General features: G+C 40.9%; 2 protein-coding genes across 3 annotated transcripts; one reads left to right on the top strand and one right to left on the bottom strand.

Annotated features, from left to right (window-relative positions):
* Positions 1–18: 18 nt before the first annotated feature.
* Positions 19–19,345, bottom strand: heatr5b (HEAT repeat containing 5B). 2 transcript variants are annotated; one of them, XM_028603294.1, is made up of 36 exons: positions 19,265–19,345; positions 18,728–18,892; positions 18,426–18,637; positions 17,616–17,724; positions 17,295–17,444; positions 16,845–17,016; positions 16,581–16,738; positions 16,195–16,489; positions 14,135–14,290; positions 13,514–13,764; positions 13,249–13,360; positions 12,986–13,138; positions 12,794–12,893; positions 12,494–12,603; positions 12,257–12,420; positions 11,925–12,100; positions 11,660–11,765; positions 11,375–11,565; positions 10,936–11,095; positions 10,581–10,770; positions 10,212–10,381; positions 9,975–10,113; positions 9,695–9,874; positions 9,256–9,507; positions 8,063–8,244; positions 7,888–7,956; positions 6,695–6,874; positions 6,352–6,592; positions 5,702–5,917; positions 5,305–5,432; positions 3,935–4,079; positions 3,458–3,730; positions 2,876–3,100; positions 2,594–2,745; positions 2,254–2,467; positions 19–1,342 (listed from the first exon to the last, which is right to left on the bottom strand). In XM_028603294.1, the coding sequence occupies exons 2-36, from the start codon at positions 18,851–18,853 to the stop codon at positions 1,035–1,037; spliced, it is 6,165 nt and encodes a 2,054-aa protein (XP_028459095.1). In that variant the 5' UTR covers positions 18,854–18,892; positions 19,265–19,345; the 3' UTR covers positions 19–1,034. The 2 variants fall into 2 exon arrangements, with proteins under 2 accessions (XP_028459095.1, XP_028459096.1); XM_028603295.1 differs by having other exon boundaries at positions 16,240–16,489.
* Positions 19,346–19,523: 178 nt separating this feature from the next.
* gpatch11 (G patch domain containing 11) lies at positions 19,524–21,966 on the top strand. The gene is made up of 8 exons (XM_028603753.1): positions 19,524–19,676; positions 19,931–20,157; positions 20,250–20,291; positions 20,392–20,512; positions 20,626–20,716; positions 20,953–21,087; positions 21,709–21,790; positions 21,872–21,966. Exons 1-8 carry the CDS (start codon positions 19,627–19,629, stop codon positions 21,925–21,927), a joined length of 804 nt encoding a protein of 267 aa, XP_028459554.1. The 5' UTR covers positions 19,524–19,626; the 3' UTR covers positions 21,928–21,966.
* The last annotated feature ends 2,138 nt before the right edge of the window (positions 21,967–24,104 follow it).

Genomic DNA, 24,104 nt, shown 5'->3' with positions numbered 1-24,104 from the left:
ATACAGACATCAGCACAATGAGGTCTAAGCAACTTTATTTACATTTCGAAGAAATGAGGGTGGAATGTAACAGGATCATTTCAACAACAAATGCCGATGCTCACCCATTCATGTAGCTATTATACACATAGACAGACAGATATGGAGCAAAAATCTAATTATAAGCAACACAACAGGCTGTATGATATGCAGCACATTATATTATGTTGTATGCCCCCTGTATGCCCTCCATTTATCAGCAGACCAATTAACTGTCTCTGTAATAATTACAATTTCTGCTCAAAAACAATTTGAAAGTGTGATGCATTTGACATTTAAAAGGGCTGTAATAAAATCTCTTTCTGGACTCAAAATTATGATCAAAAGTAATTGCTTAGGTATGTTTAAGAACATGTAGCAGGAATGTTTAGAACATAAAGAGAAAAACCCCTCTTCAAACAATGACACAAAAGATTTTAAAAACATCCATTGGTAACAATCAGCAGACTCTAAGGTCATATACTAAACCAGCTCAATTAAACAAACATGCATAATTGGAATCAAAAGGTGGGTGTGGGGGGGGGAGCTGCCATGCTCATGGTGATGCAAAGTATGGCACAGTAAACATCAACTTTTGGATAGTGAGGGCTAATGACCAGACAAAAAGAACAAAATCAAGAAAAAACTATGTTAAACAAAATGTAAATGGTGTCCCTTTATAAATGTGCATCGGGTCCAGAAATGATACATTCACAGAATCAAAACTGCCTACAGATTTTAAAGTGAGCTTTTTTTAAAGTGAACATTCAAATGCCTTTTAATGATATTTACATAATGTCCTTCTTTACTTCAATAAGAGTTCCCACCCATCAAAAACAAAAATGAATGTATATGTAGAATAAATAAATACACTTAAGAAACTGTAGGTGATACAGACATGACAGGTGGTACTTTTCTTCTTCTTCTTCTGTGGTACTTGATGACAGACAACAAAACAAACCTAAAAAGACAACATTTATTTAGGCTGTGAGAGTGTACAGGTTATTTTGGAGAGTTCAGAAGAAGCTTGTCTTGAGTTTGATGGTTGGGGCAGCTTGCACAGTCGGCTGAGCTTGCCTGGCTGCAGCTTTGGCTCTGTTGCTGGCCTGGTTGGCCAGTACAGCAGATTCCAAACGGATTTTGAGCTCAGGTGCTGCACCAATCACTATCTTGAAGGCAGCTGGATAGAGGGGGCCAATCCGCATTAAGTTCTGAAGGGCAAAATCATGCAGGCCTTTGGAGACTTGGGGCGCAGAGGAGATGGCATTTTCATCCAAAAGGTAAGAGATGAGAGTTGGTACAAGAAGAGCCAGCAACTGCACCCCTATTAAACACATACAAACAAGACATAAAAAAAAGATAATCACTAACAGAAAAAGTAATTAGTTCAACAGAAAAAGGCAGGGAGAGTTCAACTGCAATGAACACAAATGGAAGTGAGGCCACACATTTCGACTCAATACTCCTGGACCAGATTTATGAGGCACCACTCAAGTGAGAGGTGAGACAGTGGTTACCAAAAGGCCCTGGCGGAATAATTCACCACACTGTGAAATGTATTTAAAAAAAAGACCTTACAACAAAGCAACCCAGATAAAGTATGTTAAAAATGTTAAAATATCTGCGAAATTATACATAAGTTCAATGAGTGCGATGAAAATGCAATGTATATTTGTGTTTCCTGACATTTCTAAAGGCCAAGAGATTTATAGATTAATCAAGAAAACAAAATGCAGATCAATTTGTAATTAAAAAATAATCTGTAGTTGGGGCCCTAAATATGTTATGCATAGCTCTAGCTGTATCTTAAATAGAAACAGTTTGAATCCCAAACATGGAATAAACTACAATACACAACAGCTTAACACAAATGTGAAATCAATCAACTTTTTTTAATTGGATTTTTGAATTGAAGTATGCTGTGCATTTTGCTTCACTAGGGAAATAAAAACAAGAGAAAGCAGGAATAAGATAATCGGAGACACAAAATACAAAATGTATTATTTGAATAAATGATATATAATATAGTGTAATGTTAAAATCAATAGTAAATATGACAGTAAACCAGTGCAGGGATTCTAAATTTAGCATTTAATGCTATATTGCTCTGATCGTTGACAGCCCACATCCAAAGGCACTGAGCTAAATACTTAAGAGACCTACTTTAATGGAGCTAAACACTTTAATGGAACAAATACGGTACTTTAGTGGTCCATTAGGCGGAGGCATACTTACGGTTCTGCTCTTCACCCATGCCGACCAGATTCTCTAGGACCCTGATGCCCTCCTGCACAGCCTGCAGCTCGGCAGCTGTCCCAGGCCGACTGCGCTCCACTGCTTTCAGCTTCTCCACCATGAGTGGAGCCAGAGCGTGGATGTACGGCGTAGACAGGGCACGGCTCGAGTGCTGAAACACTGACAACAGCAGCTGGTAACACCGTGCCTGAACCTGTGGCAAAAAGAAGGAAATCCCTCACTTAACTTGGCCACACACAGCTGGAATACACCTTTTGATCGGGCATTCAAAATGTGAGATTCTCATACTTCAGCTGGGTTTGTATACACAGGTTCTTACCCAGGGATCACTAGAGTTGAGGGCGTTTCGGAAGCGGTCCATGCAGCCCTTCTGCAGGACGGTTACTCCTACAAGTTCATTGCTGGCAGACAGCAGGAAGAGTGTGATTGCTGTTAACATACTGACCTCATCCATGTCAGGTCTGGACTCATCTACAGAAAAACACGAACAAGCATACAGTACATATTGTCAATGAGTAATGATGTCATACTTTTTTTCTTGCCTCCTCCACAGAAAGGTCAGCGTCAGCGGTTACAGTTAAACAAGTGTGTATTTGCTTACCTGGTTGTGAGTGCTCAAGTACAGATGCCAGGCTGCTCCTCACAAGGCCAGTCCACTGTGTCTGCATGCTCTCCACCCGGGCCAGTGGGGAGGTGATTATGGTCTTGATGCCCTGCAGCGCAGCTGACACAGTCACAGGCACCGAGTTGTCAGCAGTCTTAACTGCAGTTTCCCTCAGCACCCCCGTGATTAGGAAGAGCACAGTGGGTAGGATGGTCATGCTTCCTGTAGAGGCGGGAAAAAAAAACAGTGAGATTTCATAGTGAACACCACATTGTTATGCTAATAATATCCATACTTACTAGTAATCTCACACAAATGACTATTGCAGTTTCTAATAACATATGATCATTGAAAGGCACAAAGAAAGCACAGCAGCAACAGCGTTGTCAGTGTGAGTTTAATTTATCATTAGCATACACAAATCTGAACAACGCTGGCCAAGCTTATAATTCTAAATAAAACTTCTAAGTTGGAACAAAGACTTGCTATCAAATTTCTATGGGTCTTTTACATATTTTGCATGGTTTGTGTGTTGTTGTTGTTGTTGTTGTTGTTGTTGCAGTGTGCTCCAGGCCTCACCAGCAGGAGAGCAGAGCGAGGGCAGTTCTGCCAGGATGGAGACGGTGTTTGCCACCAGGCGGGCACTTTCTTCAGGTAGTCGCTGAGGCCTGTGTGGCACATGGCTGGGTGACTCCTTCACACGTGCATTGAGCTGTGGTAAGTGGCGGACCAGGACGAACACGAGCAGTTCCATGGCTGCGAACACCAGAGACTTGCCGGGGACAAGCTCCCCTGTGTCTCCTCCTTCCCCTACGCTGGGCTGAGAGTCTTTCTCGCCTTCTTCCTCTTTGCCTGAGCAAAATAACATAGTGACCTAGATCACTCAAACAGCCGCAAGACTGAAACAACTTTACTATGAATATAAAACATACAACATATTAACACTCTTTTGATCAGTCATCTTTCAGATGAAGCAAATAAGAATGCTGAGTTTTGTGTTTTCAGAATATACTGTAACAATTTTTAGGTGTAATGTAGAATGAGTTAGCTCCTGACCATTGCTGGCCTTTTGTCGCTGCAGATGGTTCTGTGCAGCCCTGATGGTCTCCTGTACGACAGCCGTGACCTGGAGCTGTACAGCAGGAGGATCCCGGGTCAACAGCAGCCTGTGGAGCACGTTCAGGAGCTCCACTGCCAACAGCTACAACAGAAATAACATTTACAGTAATGCCTCTGTGGAAAAACTGGGAATGTGAACATTGATATTCATAATGCCCGACACATCATACTCATCTGTTCTGGCTCATTGCCAACAGGCAAGCAGATGTTTTGTCAGAGTAGTAAATGGTTTTATACAGTTTCTCCAAATTAAGTTTCAATCCCAATAAAAACATCTTTAGATAACGTTCATACTGTATGTTAACAGAAATTCATATTCATTATTTTCTATACAAAAGAAAAGAAAATCATCAATGTATAAAATAGGCTAAAAGTGAGAATTATCAAATCCTTTCCACGCACACCAACATAGTATGTGGTTCTACTGTAGTCTGACAGGAGACTGTAATGACTGTGTGGCAGCAGCAGCAGCAGCAGAGACACATGCTGTGTCCTAATTTATGGTCTGGATCCTCTGAAGTCCACACTCTGAGGCCAAATATGTCATAGGGCCAACTAAGACCTGTCCTGTTTCAAATGCTCCACCAAATGCAACCGAGAAATACAGACAGCCTTTTTTTTATTTTTTTATTTGTAGGACACAATCTCTGTATCCTTTGAAGCCCCCAGTATCCTATTAACCACTATGTGGCAGTCAATTGTTTAATAGAGCAACGGAGTGAGCATTGTCACCCTTGTAAAGTCAGTAAACATCACTTGACTCTGCGGTATCCACCAGATATTTGCACCAAGGTGGTAATCAGTCACTGCTAAATATATCACTTCAACTAGACCAATGAAATAACTGCTGCAAGGTGTAAATAACAGGGCCCATGCTTACATCATGTCATGCTTAAATCATCATCAGCTGTTTCCTATTTGTTACTTTAATAAAGAACATCTGCAATCAACAAAGCCAATCACAGAAACTCGCGCTCGGTCATTGCAATTTGTAATTTTGGTTTATGCAGTGCTTAAATTTCTGTTAAGATATGACAGTAATGCTGTTGTTTAATTGCAAGTTAAAAGAGTTTTTTAAAAAAACAGCTTCTTAAATACAAATAAGAAAGTTTCTTAAAATGCAGATACAAATTGCAGCACAGAGTTTTAATATTTATATATAGTGGATTTGGTTTTAAACACCACACTGAATGTGTCATTCAGAATACATTTTTAAACAAAATTAAAATTCTAGGAGAGTGGTATATCTTCCACCATATCTTTCTTTCTTACACACGTAATTTCTGTACTCCGACTTGTGTCTTTACCTGGTCCTCTGCGATATGGATCTTAAAACATGGAGATTCCAGCAGAGTGAATAGGGCGAACAGGCATGACATCACATTTTCAATGGGCTCCTCGGGCCGGGGGAAGCAAAGAAACTCTATACTGACACCTGAGAGACAGAACACAGAAATGCAATTAGGGTGTGTTCATGCTATTCTCTTTTTCTATCCACCACCATCCCTTCCACTGTCGGCAGATGCGAGGTGGACCCATGGCTGTAGCTAAACAAAAAGCGGTTATGAATAAGTTTTAGAAGAATACCTGCAGAAGGGGGTATTGAGTCTTTACGACAACCACCTCAATAAGAGCCAAACCGTTTGAAACAAAAAACACAGTAACATGAATACTACATACAACAAATGATGGGTGTCTCTTTACCCAACATTAGATGCATCCTGTCTTTGACCGACTCCTCAAAGGTTTTTGTGGTGGTGGAGGAGGCTGCTTGAGGGATGGCAGGAGCCAGCTCCTCTTCACCAGCTCCGAACCCAGTGCTGCTCAGCCACAGCGCCACAGCATGCAGGACGGGGGCCCACGAACTGCGATAGTGGAGCCTTGCTGTGTCTATAGTCTCTGGAGTATAAAACGCTCCACCTAAATACAGACAATAATGGGAAAGACTTGTTTTGACCATATTACTTTGAAATGTAATGTGAATTGTTTAGAATAATTACAGTAGACACATACACATATATGCTCCTTACTTGTATATTTATGTTTACTTTAAATATTCATTACATTTCTTCCATTACTATTCAAATGACAAATTCTAATTTAAGAACAAGTGCCCCAAGACAGCTCCAACAATGTGTTGGAACATCTTATTCAACCAAAAGGGCTATCTGACAGTACAATAGAAAGCTGTTTTTATCAAAAAACTGTCCAAATGACATTGAAGGTTGTTTTTTGTCTGGAGTTGCTGTCAGGAAAATAAAACCACAAATTTGGGACCAAAACTAGAGCAAAGAACTTATAGTCCATGTACTACTAGAAAGACTGCATTCGGTAGGCAAGAATCTGTCTAGTACCGTCAGGGGGCAGCTGACTGGAAAACTCGGCAGGCAGAGTGAGCAGAGCGTAGTCTCGCAGCATAGCCAGCCACAGGCGGCTCAGCGAGGGCAGTTCCGGCTGCACCAGAGTGATGAGGCTGTCGGGTGGAAGCACGTTGGTGCCCAGATCCTCATCCTCCTCATCCTCGTCTGCAGTTCGGACTGGTTTGGAAGGCTTAGACTGGGCCTCTTTCTTGATCTTCATCGCTACCACATATACCTGAGAAAGAAAGCCAGTGCGTATAGTCAGCTTTATTTTGTGTACATCATTTGCAGTATAACAAATATGAGACAGTGGTCTGATCAGGCTCTTCAGTCTCACCTCAGCCCACGCCTTTAGCACAGCCAATTTCTCCATTGTGGTGGCACTCTCACTGTACAGCTGACTGGATGAGCCTTTCCCAGCCTGCACCTTGTCCAGCGACGACACAAGCAGGGTGTGGACCCGCCGCAGGTCATTGAGGTCACTGACTACACCACTACCAATCCACGTACTACACACCTGTAGTCACAGAGAGGGGTCAAGGTAATAAATAGTGAAACAAATTGACCATTTACAGAACCCAAGGCCTTTTAACTGCTACTTCTCTTACAACTAATCAGAAAAATGAAAGCCGCCTACATTACATAACAGAGTGTTCAAGGTTGATTAGCTATCATACATGTCAGTAAAGGGGTTGGGGTTGTCAAAGAACAGTTATTTATAAATAGGGCTGTACAAGTGGAGTAGAAACTTATATAAGGTGATATACTTCTGAGGAGAACTGCTATTAAAGTGTCAGTTTGCCCAAGGGCAGTAGAAGGAGAGATACAAATGAGTCATGTTGCAAGTGTACTCGGCGAGCCACCTTGTTACCTGTGTAACTATAGTCACATTCCTCCATAGGTCATGTTATGTGAGCCTGAATTTCCACAGGTATGTATTAAATGCTCTTTTAATTATGTATATGTGTTTTACCACGTAGAGGATACAAGGTATCATGGATATTTCCTTTGTGTTCTATGTTCTTCAACGTTACTAATTCTATTTAGAAAAGAGAAACCCTGTGATCAAGCTTTCCACTTTCCGAAAGAACATAGATAGTCTCAGTAGGCACTCACCCTAAGCCAGTGAAACAGAGGGGAATGTCAAAGAGAGAACGCTTTCTTTCGATAATACTGCTGACAGGCATGTTGGTAATTTTCCACGGTCACTCATTCTTCACATTAGTAAAATAAGTAAAGCATTAAGGCAGAAAACTTAAGACACTGCTGGGTTCTAAGGAGATGATGAGTCACTATGCAGAGGAGTAGAATTGCTTCAAAAGCCTCTAGCATCATCAAAATATATTAATATACTGTATATAGGGGCTGTTGATTAGAATGAATGTTACAGTACAAACAGACTGGCTAGGTGCTTCTCTTCATTTTGGCGGTGCACACCTCAAACAGGGCTATGAAGTGCAATGGTGTATAACCATTTCAGCTGCTAAAATGTTTCTTCCAAATTTCCGTAAACGAAGCAGGGTGTCTTACCTGGCATGCCTTAGCTGTGATGTCAGATGGAGTATCAGGTGAAAATGCAGGTCTGAGGGCAGCTCCGACCTAAATGCATACATGATTGGTGAATATTCACTTCTTTGACTTTGTTTAACATTTGCTTTGTCACTATTAATGTGGGACTTTTGCAGCATAATGCAATTTGACTTACATTGGCCTGGTATTGCTCCAGGATAACATGTCCTGGGAACTCAGGTTCTGGTACGGATGCAAACTTTTTAATGATGTCCTCTAGGGCCTGCAGGCCGGCCATCCTCAGCTGGTGACTGTGGTCCGTGGCAGCCATGAAGGCCATGCGGATGAGGTCAGACAAATGGAGCACCAACTGATCTCCTTTATGAACAGAGATGGAAAGAAAAACAAGGATTGTGTGAGGAATAGAAATGGATTCACAATCATTGCAAGGAATGTGACCTTAGTGAGCAGCCACATTAATCAATAAAAAATAGAATTTAAAGATTTCTGGTCATTTCAACATTTGCTAGTCATTGTTTTTTTTCTGCTTTTGTAATCCTTTGACATAGGATAGCACGTCAGCAAGAAGGTACAATGATTTGCCTCCTTCAAGGTCTCTGTGTTTGCTTTTCTGACACTTTACTTTCCTGAGAATGAATTGAAGATTAAATACAGAAGGACACAACAAACCAGTTTTTAGGGTTTCAGTGCATGCTTGCAGTGACTCGAAAGAAACCAGATATTGACCTTGAAGCTGAGATTTAATTGAGTTTCAGCTGAGCACCTTTGAAGGGATTTGTTTGGACACACCAACACGCAGACCAACCATCCACTTAATCCCAGCCACTAAATTTGGCTTAGCTGCTTCCAGAGATGCAAAATCAACACACTGTGCCATTAATGTCTGGTCTGTAGAATGCTGCCTTATTTCGGAGGAGCTTATATAAATACTGGCTTCTCTATCGGTCACAGTGGGAGAAAAAAAATCCCTCCCACTTGAGCTTACTCATCTCTTGCTTTGTTCCATCTTTACATAAAAGCACATGAATGAGCTTTATTTAGCAGCTGACACTTGAACTGCCTGAAGGTCGCAAACAGATATTCAAATCAAATACCAAACCAAACAGCAGTCTGTACTAAACAAACAGTTGTTGTTTGACTATTGGATAGTAGAAAAACAGTTCCTAACGCTATGAGTGTCTATGACAAAGCGCTATATAAATGTAATGAATTATTATTATTATGTAGGCAACAGTTTTAATATTGGTATATGACTTTAGAAAATCTATGTGAAGCACAGACACAGATCACAGGTGGCATAAATCAATCCCAAATCCTTGAAGTGAACCCTGAGCTACTCTATTCTGGTAGCATGCTGATGAATGGTACCTTTGGGGTTTTTGGCTTGTGCAGAGCGGGCAGCTGCTAGGTCAAAGTGTGCTTTGTCATTCTCACACAGCAGGATGATGCGGCACAAGCAGTCCGCGGCAAATACCCGCGTCACCCAGCGCGGCGCCACAGAGGGCTTGGACTTGTCATCATCGCCCAGGCCTGTGAACATGGTGTCATCGTCCATCTCGTCTTTTTTCTCAGAGTCTTCCTCATCCTTTTCCACCTCGAATACGACGACTGCTGCTACATCTGAAAGAGGAGAGGGACACATTCATGATTAAAAGAAAAGGTTTTGTCACAAAACATTTAAACTGACATTGGACTGTAGAATAAACTTGACTGCTGTGTGATACTTATTTTGTCTTCTGTGTCAGCATTAATTTCCTTGGAGACAGAAAATTGTTATGCGTCATATTTTGTTGTTTTGAAGGTTTACCTGTAGTTGCTGCCAGGACATCCTTGCAGAGTTTCAGCCAATGGGAAAGCTTTTCCACAGCTAGAGATGACAGCATGTGGCCCAGTGTATCATGGATATCAGAACACAGCTTCCTGTCTGTCTCCCGATCCAGCATGCCAAACAGAACACCCTCCAGACCGGTCTCCGTGATATTTAGATCTAAACCAGGGACAAAGTCAACACAGTAAGAGTCCCAGTGTCTCACTGAGGTATATCAACTAAACAGAATCCTCTAGTCAGGTTCACGATTTTTACTCACTGATTGTATTGTTGTCTCCTGCTCTCTTGGCCAGGCTCATGGCATACTCACAGACCTCTGCAGCCTCTCTCTGAGCGAGCTGTCTCAGGCAGGCCACGGCAGCTCGGCGCAGCAGCAGGTGAGAGCTGCATAGGTGCACCTGCAGGGATCCCATAGTGCAGTAGGAAATTATGATTAAGATTAAGACAAACTATAACTACGATAGTATGAAACTCATTATGTCTCATTATGTCTTACACATAGACAGGGCACCAGGCTGGACAGGTTGACATGACGTGGCGCAAACATGTGCAGCTGCTGCAAACATGAGATGGCAGCTGCCTGCACAAGGGAATCAGAGTGGTCCTGCATTATGGCACAACCAACCAGGCAGGACGAGCGGATAGTGGAGATAGTGGCTCCATTTCCTAGCAAACCCAATGACACAGATTAGGAAGAGAGACAAAAAGGAACAGCATTTTTAGTAGTTAGAGTAGCTACTTCAGTGGCTTGTAGTGTGATTACACTGCCACCTGTTGGTCTACATGGCTTTTAAAGAAATGAGAGTCAAATGAGAGAGTCACTGTCATACAAGCAGGTTTGTGATTTTATTTCTGCCACAGTTACCCTGCAATTCTGGTCCCACAGTGGTGATGAGAGCTCCCAGGCAGCGGCCCAAACACTGGTGCACCTCTGTGTGAGACGGCGGCACAGTGAGGAGCAGGGTGAGTACCAGGGACAGCGTAGGTTCCACGTAGCCTCTGTACATGGGACCACTGGAATCCACAATCAGAGCCAGAGAGTGCAGAGCCCATGTCTGATACAAAATAAATGGAGAATATCTGAATAAGTTATGTGCAAAGCAGAAATTCTGATGTTTTTGAATTAAAACTTTGCTTTTAAATTAAATACAACAGAAAAAAAAATATCTCTCCTATTTTCCTTCAACTGTGATTGAATTAAAAATATCCATTCACTGTACCTGGACCTCATGAGAGGACCCATCCTGGGCCAGAGCTAATAAGATGCTGACACTGGTCTTTAAGTGTTGGCCTGAGCCAATTCCTCCAACATATCGATGCAGACAGCCAAGAGCCAGGGAATGGCCCGTCCTCGATACTACATCACGGGCCGACTTCAGTCTGGAAATAGAGGAGGAGGAGAGATATGGATCCATGATTAAAGCCAAGGATAGAGAGGTAAGACTGATTCAGATCAAGATAGATTATGAGGACAATCAAAAACTGAAACTTGTATCTTGCTGAAACATCCTTGACCTACAATAAAATGTAGGAATATTGCTTTTTTATGTGTAACTGATTTTATATGGTGTGCTGACCAAGTCTGTCTTGATTTGAACAGGAAAAATAAAAGAATATAGAAAACAAAATCCACCGATAATACATATATGAAATGCGTACTTATCAAAGCTGGTCTGTGCCATTCTGGCAATAAAGGTAGCCTCTCCCACCACCTGAGCCATCCTGCCCAGGGCCTCTCCAGCAGCACAGCGGAGGATGGGGTTGGGATTGTCCAACGCTCCCATCACCAGAGCCAGGGCCGACTTACGCACCTCCTCAGGACCCAAAGTACTCTTGTTCTCAGCCAAACCCTTTATTCAGGAAGAGAAAAAAAAAAATTCTCATTACATGACAAATGAAACATTATATTCCTATCTTATGAGGATATGAGGCAAGTCTTCTCACCTTGAGGGCACTGAGCACTGCAGTAAAGATGTTCAGTTGGACGGCCTGCTGTCGAACTCCCTTAGCCTGCTTTATGCACTCTGCAAAGTGATCCAGCATCTGCAGCCTGAATCATATACAAAGATGGGTAAACAAGCATGCCACAAAGAGCTTTAAAACAGGCCAACAGTGAATATAATATAATATAATATAATATATTATATATATATATACACACATGTTGCAAATATGTCTGTATGTCTGCAGCAATAACTAAACTTCTCACCTGTGTTTGAAGGAGACATGGGGAAAAACCACACCGAACAGAGCCACCGAAGCATCGATGACAGACACACCCAATGGGAGAGGCCCTGGGATGGCCTCACCTACTGGAACACGAAGGTATATTGAGGAGGGATCGTGTTCCAGAGCTCCGCTGCCAGACGCACTGTTGGGCTGCAGCTGTGTAGGAACGATAACACAGTATTATCAACAGTGACCAAGACATCAGATAATAATGGATTATCTTTAGTACAGATAGTGACAGTTACATTTATTCTTAGAATATGTGCTAGTATTATACTTTGGATTCATCATGCCATTGATGATTTTACTCACTTGATCCTCTATGCACTTGTGGTCAGTCTCCTGTAGCCAGGAACCCATGAGAACACTGTCGTCATAGTGACAGAGAGAGCGCAGCAAGGAGGTGGTAGTGTTGGCCGAGTTGTCAGTCAAAGTGAACTCTGCAACCAGCTCCCTCAGGAGGGCGTTGAAGCTGCCTACATGAGAAGAATGTTTTAAAAAAACACCTTCCATAAATGTTCTTAAGTTCTAAAAAAGTTACTGCGTTACCTTCATAGGTCTTGGGAGGCAATAGAGCCAGGATGTCGTACAACCGGAGCCTCACCATCGCTGCACTTGCTTTCAGGTGAGCACCATGGACCTTAATGATGGCAGGGACTCTGACAAAACATTACAATCATTAGATATTTAATCCAAACACAATGAAAAAAATCCAGGAAATAGTTATCACACAAAAACAAATTAATGAACTGTGTGTTACGAAGATCCTGAAATCCTGCAACAAAGACAAAATACCTCTTTGTCTTTAAGTTGTCAACAAACAATCATACTTGAAAGCATCACACTCACTGAGACATCATGGTCATGGCACATTCAATGGGAGTCATCAGTCTACGGATCACATCTTCTGTGAGCAGCTCGGGACAGTGGGCCACAAAGCTACGCATGGCTACAGAAGAAAATAACAGGCGTGTGGGTCAGAATTGTGTCTTCTAACATTACAGAGGATGTGCAGTTATACAGGCCGGTATGTTTCTTTACCACACAGTGCTCCAGCTCGGCCCTCCAGGGTGACCTGCCATGTGAATGAGTCTCCTCTGGCCTTTTCTGCCTCAAGCTCCTTCTGGGAGCGAGGAAACACGTTTCGCCAGAGCAGAAGCATCTTGGGAAGGTGATAGCGCACTAGGGAGGGACCTGGGCACAAATACAATGTGGTGTCAATGTTGTAAGCGAGAGGCAGAGGGAGACAGAATTGTTGACAAATCAAAAACAAGAGATAAGAGAGAGATGCTTGGCAGGCTCACCTAGAGTCATGAGGGCTCCCAGCAGCAGCCATCCAGCCTGTGTGCGCTGCAGGGACAGTCGACTATTCTGAGCAGCGGTCCTCAGGAGGTCTTCAGCTATACTCACCACCAACTACAAGTACACAGACAATCTTTAAATCTATACAGGGTAATCCAAGAGGCTGATACAGAAGTTCGATCAGGGCTTAAATAAGTAGAAAGACCCAATGACAGTTATGCAAGAGAAGGAACCCATAAGATTACTGTACATTCTGAGGCTACACACCTTGCCCTTGGAGTGGGGGATACCCAGTGGACATTGGTGTACGCCTCCCAGAAGAGCAGCCATCGCAAAGCTGTAGCCGCTCACGGCCTCCGGTGAACTCTTCAGGTTGTTGATTCTCTCCGCACAGCGGTCCAGCAGTGGGGTCAACTGATAGGGCAGCGCCACGGCAACACAGCGCAAGCACCATGCAGCAGCTAAACGAGCTGCCATGCTTGGGTGCAGCAGCACTGAGGTCACAGTTTCAAGGAGTCCTGGAGAAGAGGGCGTGGTGTTTTTGAGTTGTGACTGAATCCGGTTTAAATAAAAAAAATGTTATCTGACTGTAGATTTCAACATATTCGATTAACTTTAAGAAAAATATGCAACAACTGCATATACAGTGGGAACTTATGTATTTTAGTCAGTAAAAGTAGTCAATAATTTAGATGAACATAGCTGTTAGCAGCTAATATTCTGTTCAATGGATAGTGAAAATGTTAAAACACAAAATTTGAGAAGATGCTGGCCAATGTCATACATTTTCACGCCAGTTGGGAGAATTTTTTTATCCATATAATCACAGTTTATAGAAACTTAAGAGCACTGAAACAAATGTCCCATTGAATATTTTGTGTGTCTCACCTATAGAAGGCTCCTGGATAAGTGGTGAAGCTGTGGCACTCAAGCTCTGAACCAGGCTGCCCAGCTCTTTTAGGGCACACACCATGACATGCTGACTGGCAGAGACATCCGCTGCCCCTGCCTTGTTCTCTCCACTGATGTCATTCACAACTGCCTCTGGAAATACATGCGTCAGAGAAAGAGAAATGAACAAGAAGGGTTTGTCAGTATAAAATGCAAAAAATGTTCTAAGCTGAACAAGATCACAAATCCTTAAAAACATGATAATAATACTAACTAAGAATGTGTGCAGCATTGATGGATAAGGTGACCTGCACTGAATTGCAACTTAGATTAAGATTTTTCTCAAAATACGGCACTAACTAATTTAGTTAAATCACAATTCTGACATGTTACATCAAAATACATTGTAAAAACATAACTGACTGTCCACATTAGTCCATGTATTGCTGTCACACACCATCAATCTTTAAAGTTTTTCTACTGCAGCACTAGAATCCTCTAAAATACTAAAATACACTCTGCTATATGCCACAAACACAGAGCTCTGAAGATTTTTTTTAGAAGTACAATGCATTAAATAATGGTTATAGTTGTATTAAAGGATAAAGGATGTGGCAAGAGAATAACAGTAAAACTAAATCTGAATTCAAGTAAATCGCTGATAAGCCATCTGATGGTCATTTATGAAGATCTTAAACCCTCAGAGCTCTAAATGGGCAGCAGTCAAGACAGATCTTCTTAAAGGTGCCCTGCCACACAAAACTGTTTTTACTTGTACTTTTTGAAATATGTTAGGTCCATATGTGTTTGTGTTATGTCGTGAATGTGAAAATGAACTGCTATCTCCTCTGTCAGCTCTAGCCACTGAAAAGAAATAGGCGGAGAAATCAGGCCAATTACAAAAGCTGGTCAGTCTGATGTGGTGTTGCCTGAGCTCCTTACTATTCATGAGCTCGCCCAGTTGGGCTGGGTAAAGGATGCTGACAGTCAGGCTCTCATTGGCTAGCTGTTAGCCAATCAGAGTCAAGCAGCTTAGCTTGTTGAATATTAATGAGAACTGGCACAAATCGAGCTCAGTCTTCCTGCAGGCATTCTATACCAAGCTAGAATGGCTTGAATCAAGGTAACCAAGGCATTTCCACAAAAATTAGTAATGAAATACGTGTGGCAGGGCACCTTTAAACTGCGTCAGTCATGTTGTTCCAAACTAACCAACATGAGGAGGCCTCACTATCATCATGTCTCCAGGAAACATTTTTAAAGTTACTTTTAGCATAGATATTTCCCAAAGTCTCATTTCAACAAGTCTCACAGATCCAGCTGGTTGGAAAATATAGTAAAGTATAGTGAAGAGCCCAGGACCTCGTCTCAAGAGAAACCGACATTCAACATATTTTTCAAATTCTGTTTTAGCATCAATGTGAACAAGAGCATGTATGTTTAACATAGTGTAAAGGTTGCAAAGCACATCAGAGCAAGAATCATCCTTTTTTATGAGATAACGGTGATTATAAAAATGATTGATGTGTTATTTTACAGGGGAAGAAATTAAATTTGGAGGAACTGAAACCAATTAAACTAAATGATGACAAACTTGCAAATGTCATGTCTTGTTGCTGTGGGGGGAAATGGCTTGTTCCAACTATGTGTCTGTGAATTTTAGTGGCACATGCAGTTTTTCTGCTGGTGTAAGCCAGATGTCAACAGTCAGAAAGAGTTTGTCATGCTCTGTAGGGATTATAATACGATAACAGAATGGCAAACAGCCATGGAGGCTATGCAATAATGCAAGCATGAGTAACTCAAATGCTGAGCTGGCAATGGATAATGTTACTGACTGATGATGCTGCTTGTGGTTAAAAAGAAAGGAAAAAATAGAGTGTTCTGAAAGAAGTAAAGGCAGAAAGCAAGAAGGAAAGCAGAAATAGGGAAAGCCACGCAACAAAAGACAGAAAAGAAAAGCCATCTCTATATACAACACAAGCCCAAACCATGCAAGAATTGCAGAAACTGAATGAAGGGTGAATTCAAAGTAATAATAATGGATGAGTACTTACTCTGTAATGCTCTGAACCGTGATATTTCCCCCCCATCCTCCTTACCCACAGCCCTCATTTGCTTGCTGATGGCTTGGCAGATTTCTTTGCCGGCTGCAATTTGTGCTTTCTCTCCAAGTAAGCCCCCCAGGGTGGCACGTAGCATGAAAGAGACACAGCGGCGTGAGTACACAGCCTCAACATGTGTCTGCGTGGCTCGTGGGTGAGACACTAGGTCCAGAACGTGGGACAGGAACGTCGCAAAGTTGCGCTCCAGCCACTGACCACCAAGTGTAGTCACAAACACAACATAGGCCTGAGGGAAATTGGGAAAAAAAAAATCCCATGTGAAGTGGTTGACTCAGATAACGCAGGCTCAGATTCTTATGTTTGACAATTCACCTCACCTGTGTGACGCCCACTCGCACCTCCCTGCTGACAGAGCCTCCCCCCTTCAACATTTCCCCTCCGCTCTTCAGGAAGCCGGATCCTCCACGCAGAAATCCTGTGGCCATTAGCTCCAGCACCTCCTCCAGAGTGGCTCGCTTTACGTTCTGACGCATCACTGAGGAAAAATTTATTGAGATCATGAAGAACAAAAGTGGGGAGCCTAGTCTACTTAACAGGAAAGTAGCTAAACATAAACCACAAAAATCAACTCTTTAACCTACCAGCTGCTTGTTTGGGCATCAGGGCAGTGGCCATGACTGTCCCAAGCAGTTTGGCCACTGCTACCCGAACACCATAGTTAGATCCTTCCAAGGCTTTGAAACACAAAGTGGCCACGTTCTCCAGTTCTGTGGTCCACATGAATACTGCCTCATTCTGCAGCTCCAACAGGCACTGATCAGGCAAGAAGAATAAAGATGGAGTCCAGGAAACATCTGATTTATTATAGACATACGGATGATGCATGCAAACAATCCAGATGCTAAGTTTATACTTATCTTTGCAATGTACTGGCCACACAATTTGCTCAATATGCAGTACAACTGTCATATTTTGCGTCACAACAGGGAGGAGATTTGCATAACACATTTGAGTTTGGGCAACATAAATGACATAGCAAAAATGTGTGTAATTTGGTTTACAGCTCCATTAGACATTTTTCTAAGACCAACCTTTGCTACCGCACAGCGTACAGCCATGGACCTGTCTGTGAGTAGAGAGCGGGCATTCTTGTAGATATCTCTGTGACATGAAGCTGCAGCTCCTCCAAGTCCACACAGCACCTTCTGCAGGCTGAGAAGGATCTCTCCTCTGCCTTGAGACTACATCAACAAGGGAAAGGTGAAAACAGGAGGATAAAAATAAACGTTACATCGGTTTCTGAATAATTAATCTTTTTAGTTATCCACTTCTGTTTCTATATTCTTATATACAATTGGACCTAATACATACAGTACTTGCCATAAGAAAATCCATACTCTTAAAAGTCATACCTCTGCACTCTTTACCGCCTTCAAAAGATTATTAATGGTGTCTGGAAAAGAGCTGCCCAGCATCCTGCCCATCTTGTCATAAAAAGCTCCAACACATGCCACTGCAGCACTGCAAGAAAAGTTACTGTATGCATTAAAATAAAAGCGCACATTATAGTTCACTTGAAATTATTTGATAAACAATGCAATGCAATAATCAGATGACAACTCAGTATCATTTTGATGAACATATAAAATGAATCATCTCTTGAAATTGAACTGCCATAACTGTGGATTTTGTTTAAATCCAGATATTCTCACATGCATAACGTAAACCTCCTCTTGAGAACACTGAGACTGGCTTTTATTGCATTGATAATTGATGTTAACAACATAATACCCTGTGCCATGAGTTAGATTTAACCTCAGATCTCCAAACATTATTATCAATACTAAAACACGACAGGAGTAGAATAGTGGCACACGCAGGTATGAAAGAATGATGGATAAAACCCTGCAACAACACTGATGTAGCTTTAACCACTGTTTCCATGATTCCATTACCAGCAAGAAACACAGCATAATATCTACTCATCTACACTTAAGCTCCCCTTTTAAGCATGAAATGTCATTCTGCAGATTAACATTTGGCTTCACAGCTAATACCCTTGAGGGTGGGCCTACAGCATATGCATGCAACAGGGAAACCAGTGCTGGATGGATTAAATCTTAATGCAAATGTGTATAATATCAAGTAGAATATGTAAAAACACAATGACTGTATTCAAAAAATAGCCAATGGAAATACACAGAGCAGCAATTATATCTTACAGTTTTGTTGGCAAGTACGCAGGTGTGTCATCCTTGCTTTTGATGATCTCATTGCATTTATCCAGAGTCTGGAAAACGGTGAAGGTGTCGCCGATGCTGTAGAGCGTAGCAAGGTTTTTGGCCAGCAGTTTTCTTGTCGGTGGTCCAGGGGCACTGCTGATCAGTCCTGTCAGCTGTTCCACCAGCTTCTTTTGCTTCTCCTTCACATCCACCTGTCATTCAAACCCAAAACAAAATCACAGTGGAACACATTAAAAATGAAACTCACTCAGAAAAAACAATGCCATAATCTGAATAGTCACCTTATTTGCTGCCACAAGCACTTTATCCAAGAAGCGCAGCCATTCAAAGACGAAGACAGGCCTCTTTGCTTCAGTGATCTGGGCCAAGGCATCTTCATTGAGCAGTAGACTGTGAGCCAGCTCCATGGCGAAGACCTTGTAACACAGTCCTGTACACCTTCGCCACTGCAATGTTTATGCAAGGGACATATCCCTAAGTAATTACAAAGTTATAAAAAGCTGTCACTGCTTTAGACGTTTTTGCTTATTTGTCGTATTGTGTAGCAAACTAAACTGTCAAAGCTGGGTAGCGTTAACACTTTGCTGTTCTGGGTTGACAGCTGCCTGACTCCAGCTGTTGATAGGCGAGCTGGTTAGCAACACAAGCTAACTAGTTCCTACGAGGAAAAAGCTAAACTGCGGCTACACACTCTCACCCAAACTGAGCGTTAGCTATCTATCTATCATAATCCATTACAACATCCAGCTGTTCAAAAACTGCTCAGTAACAACACATGTATGAAATATGTGCTATATTTTGAAAATTGTTCCCTCTACCTGTTTTCGATAACCAAGGATGAATGACGACGAGTATCAGCGGTGTCGCATTAGAAAGTGCCCGATGTGAAACCAAGGAAATAATGGGCAGAATATACTGCTGTGTCCTAATTTTTTTTTAAGTGTTATCTATGTGTATTCTTTTTCTCTAGCTGTCTCTGTGCATTTAATATAAATACCTTCTTCTAAAATATTTTTCAAAACCGCCGGAACTGTATAATTGTTGCGTACCATGTAGCTACTCGGAATGTATCTTTGAACGAACCAAACATCGGGTGAAGCCATTACAAATGCACAACTGGATTATTAATTCAGCGCTGTAGCTTTTTTTTTCTACATTATTTCTCTTTTGCGCGGCCATAATGTCTGATGAGGAGGAGGACTATATGTCTGATGCATTTCTCAGTAAAATGTAAGCATGTTGTGTGTCCGCAGTTTATATTAATACATAAAATAAGGGTGTCGAGATTGTTAACTTAGCTAACGTTAACTGTTACATTACATGCACTGTTACATGTGTATCGTATTGCCCTGTGGTGTCAGTCCTATAAAATTAAAGTTAATTCTGGGATTTTCAAAGTAGTGGGAGTTTACAGTCATGTTGGCATAATAGCTACCAGTGTTGTGTTATGCCAATAACTGTTTCTGTGTTCTTCTGTGTGTCAGACAAGATGTGAAGCCAGGTGTCAGCATGGTGAGGCGAGTAAAAGAAGCCTTGAAGAAGGAGACACAGCAAAAGGAGACGAACATCAAAAACCGTCAAAAGACCTTTAAGGAGCAGGAGAAGGAAAGCAGAGAGGCAGCTTTACAAAACTCCATTTGCAATGCGAACAAGGGATTTGCACTTCTGCAGAAAATGGGTTACAAAGCTGGCCAAGGCCTCGGGAAGGCGGGCAAGTTTCTTCTTTACTGAGTTATCTTATTTAAATCTGTTTTCCATTTGTTGCTTCTGTAATACTGTTAATCTATGTTATCTCCTTTACAGGAGCAGGAAGGGTTGATCCAATTCCTCTTAATATTAAAACCGGTAGGTGATACATTTTTATATTTATATTTAGTGTATTTGGAAACAACATGTGCAATCCAACTGATGGCTTACATGTATTATTCTTGTTATGCTAAATCAGACCGAGGTGGCATTGGAATGGAAGAGGTGAAAAAAAGAAAAGCAGAGGAGGAACTTGAACATTATCGTCAGAAAGTACGAGCCAGACAACAGAATGAGAGCAAGTCTCTGGAAGATTTTAGGTCAAGTTTGCAGCTGTCTATGAGATGCACCATGTCTCTAAACATGGCCACCCTCCTATAATACACATGTTTCATAGACTGTGTGTGTGTAATGTTGTATTTTTTCATTCCAGGTCAAGAGTAAGGACAGAGAGAGAGGAGCGAAAGATTGAAGGAGATCTCAGAAGGAGTAAGCAAGCCTGTGAGCAGCTTGACAGTCAGAAGGTTGGAAGAATTATGGCTATAGCACAGGCTCATCAGTAGATCACAGAGCAAATGCTGTTTTTGCAGATCTCTACTCAGTCTTTCTGCACTGAAAATAAATACAAACGTGCCAAGAAAATTGCCATGCCTTAATCCAGAGAAGGAATTCTGTATATTCTGACAATTCACTCTACATCATTATAAAAACAACACTTGGAGTTTTCATTGTGAATTATTTGGCTAAATTGTCTTTTCAGGGCATCACTGTGCCTAGGGAAGAATGGTACTGGCCTAAAGCAGAGACAGATGACGATGAAGACGGTCTTGAGGAGGAGGAGGAGGATGAGGAGGACGACAAGGAGGAGGAGGAAGAGGAGATTGTGGAATTAACCGTTAGTATTTAGTTTACCTTGTTTATTCAATGATATCATGTGTAATCCTAATATATGATCCCAAATCCATTGGTAATGAAAATAGGTTGCACTGGCACAATCTGCCATTGTATTGTACACAGTTATAAAATTGGCAAATGACAACACCTTTCATTACACAGAAACCCAAAGTGCTTAAATAACAGCATAAACATTACAAGCATAAACAGAAGAAATAATACAGCAAAAACAACAACACAACAAGAATATAAACACACACACACACACACACACACACACACACACACACACACACTGTGCAAATGCCCACTGCCTGAGAAAATAAGGTTTTGAATTAACTTTTGAATGTGGACACAGTTGTGATGGATCTCAGCTTGTTCCAGAGAGCAGGACCACAGTAATTTAAGCCCCCCTAATTGGACCTGGATCTAACTCTGGGTATAACCATAGACCATAGATAGTCTATAGGTATAACTAGAAGACCTCTGCCTTATGACCTAAGAGGTCTGATGGGGGTGTGATCAGTGATCATACGGTACGATAAATGCATCTAGTTGAATTATATGCTGTGACATCCAAAGTAAAATTAAAGTGTATGTGATATGTGCCTCTCTGTTACAGTCGTTTGACAAACTGCACATTTTGACCTCCTATTTGAGAGGAATCCATTTTTACTGCATATGGTGTGGGACAACATATAATGGTAAGAGTGATGACCACATGGCTGTAGTTTTAATGTTTGTTTTTTATTGCCTTTGCTGATATACTGTATATATTTTTACAGATGAAGAGGACTTGTGCTCCAACTGTCCCGGGGATACAGCAGCAGACCATGAATGAACTTAATACAAATATGTGCAGTAGTTCCCAGTGGAAAAAGCAGTTACAAATGTTTGACCTGGAAGCATTATATTTGATATGCAGTTGAGGCAATTAGGTGATCAGAAGTGGAGTTTTTTTTATTTATCATCCCTATTTGAATCTGTTTTCCATCTCTGGAAGGAAGAAACTAACCCTGTTTGAGGGTGGTGGTCTTGAATTTTTCTTTACATTTAGAAATCCTGTAGGAAATTTATAATACCTTTTTAATGTTTATATTTTTGAAAAGATGCACTTTGCAAGATGCTGATTTTTTTTTTTTTTATTAAGAAATGTTTTAAGAGCAATTGCATACCTGTTTTTTCATTAAAATGTTTTAAGAATCTTACCTTGTGATCTTGTTTTAAGTTAGCTACTAATACAATCAATTACTTTGCTTGATTTACAAATGTAAGAGGTACTCCTAACACTCTTTTCTAATCCTGATATTGCCATAATAGCGTATGTGCTCAATTGTGAGTTTATATGTGTCTTTGCTTCAATATCCTGTCTGGTGTCCCCGTTGGATTTCGATACCATTTTTCCCACCACAATATTGGATATAGTCTGTATAAGCGTACCAGTAAATACACTATGGTTTCCTTTTTGCTTGTTTGAAAGGTCCAAGTTCCCTCAGACTGTGAGTTTGTTTCTGTTGGACATCTACTACTTGACATTCATATATCACTGATTCTTGGGAATTTGGATAAAACAGGTTTTAATTTTGAAAATAAAAAGTTAGTTAAATTACAAAATCTGAAGGTATATCATTATAGACAAAAGTGTTGGCTGTTCAGCAATGTACTGGTGCAACCTCGTCATTTTTTATTTCTTTCATAAAATAGACGTTTTTCCATTTATTACTTTGTTTTTGTCAACACCGTCAGACACAATAAAAAGCATATTATGTATTATTTGGTCTAATATGTATTTGTATAGTTTTGAAATCATTATCTGACATTTGTTGTACACAGATATGCTGTTAAATGTTGAATATTCACTTTTGTTCATTTTTTATACTGTTTCACGTGTACTCATTTACAAGATCTAACATCATACAACGTTTACTTTAAGCCTAAATAGAAAAAGTAATGTTTTTTATTTAACAAACATATTTGTATTAAAAGAGACTTTTACTTTATTAACTCAACAGCACTGAAGAAACATATTGTAAGCATATTCATTTAAAACAAATAAAACTCCCTCTGACGGTGGTGACTTTAGAACTGACGTTGGTGACACTAATCTGGTGACAATGGCCTCATAACAACAAACAATTCCAAAATGTATACCACACAAGATGGCTTCTCGCTTAACAAATTCATTTAACTATTGGGTCCAAAAAATAACAATCCTGAGCATGCATATCATATGAAAGAGTAGGTTTTTGTCACCACCGTCAGGTTTTTTGTGACGTACAGTCTGACGGTGGTGACAAAAACCTCCATATAGTCCTTAACGGAGGCTAGAATATAATTGTTGATCACAATAAATACGGGCTCATGGCTGTGATATTCACGAAAACCTGACGGTGGTGACGTCTGACTGTGGTGATAAAAACCTACTCTTTCACACGATATGCATGAGTTGTTCACATTAGCCATCTTGTTTCCCCTCTATTGCTAGCTACTTCAGACCTCTTCTTAAAAAGTATACATTTATGTCATAATCTAATCTAATATTTTTATACAAAAGAGACAGTGTTGACACTAGCAGTGTCCAAAAATATGAACAAGTTTAAGAGAAAATAGCAAACTTAAGGGAGCTTGAGTGATATTGAAGCATGCAGTAGAGCTGAAGGTTTGAAAATGGGGTCCTCAGGAATGTAGTTGACCTTTTAGTTGCCTGACTTTATTGCTTTTTATAAATGTCTGACGGTGTTGACGAATAAGTGGGACACATTTTGAGCAAGCACAAAATAATAGTAAATATTGTTAAAAAATCACTGTTTGTAGTTTTTAAAACATATTACAATGTACTATTTCATGTGGTAAAGATATTATTCAATTCAATTATTATTTTATGTTTTTTTAATCAAGTTGAAATGATTATCTCCTATCCGAGGACAACTGATTTTGTAGGCAATGGGCCAGCAAATAATCATTAAATTAATAAAAATTAAACTATAAAAAAACCTTACATATGTGCAAAGGACCCCT

This window comes from Perca flavescens, chromosome 17 (assembly GCF_004354835.1).
Source record: "Perca flavescens isolate YP-PL-M2 chromosome 17, PFLA_1.0, whole genome shotgun sequence".
In the NCBI taxonomy this organism is placed as follows: domain Eukaryota; kingdom Metazoa; phylum Chordata; class Actinopteri; order Perciformes; family Percidae; genus Perca; species Perca flavescens.
This window is presented reverse-complemented; position numbering and strand designations above follow the sequence as displayed.

Coding starts and splice junctions, on each gene's coding strand:
- heatr5b (XM_028603294.1), bottom strand. CDS start 18,853: ATGGAGCTGGCTCACAGTCTACTGCTCAATGAAGATGCCTTGGCCCAG. Junction 16,739..16,844: donor GATGCCCAAACAAGCAGCTG/GTAGGTTAAAGA, acceptor ATTTTTCCTCAG/TGATGCGTCAGAACGTAAAG. Junction 4,080..5,304: donor TCCATATCGCAGAGGACCAG/GTAAAGACACAA, acceptor TTTCTGTTGTAG/CTGTTGGCAGTGGAGCTCCT.
- gpatch11 (XM_028603753.1), top strand. CDS start 19,627: ATGTCTGATGAGGAGGAGGACTATATGTCTGATGCATTTCTCAGTAAA. Junction 19,677..19,930: donor GATGCATTTCTCAGTAAAAT/GTAAGCATGTTG, acceptor TCTGTGTGTCAG/ACAAGATGTGAAGCCAGGTG. Junction 21,088..21,708: donor AGGAGATTGTGGAATTAACC/GTTAGTATTTAG, acceptor TCTCTGTTACAG/TCGTTTGACAAACTGCACAT.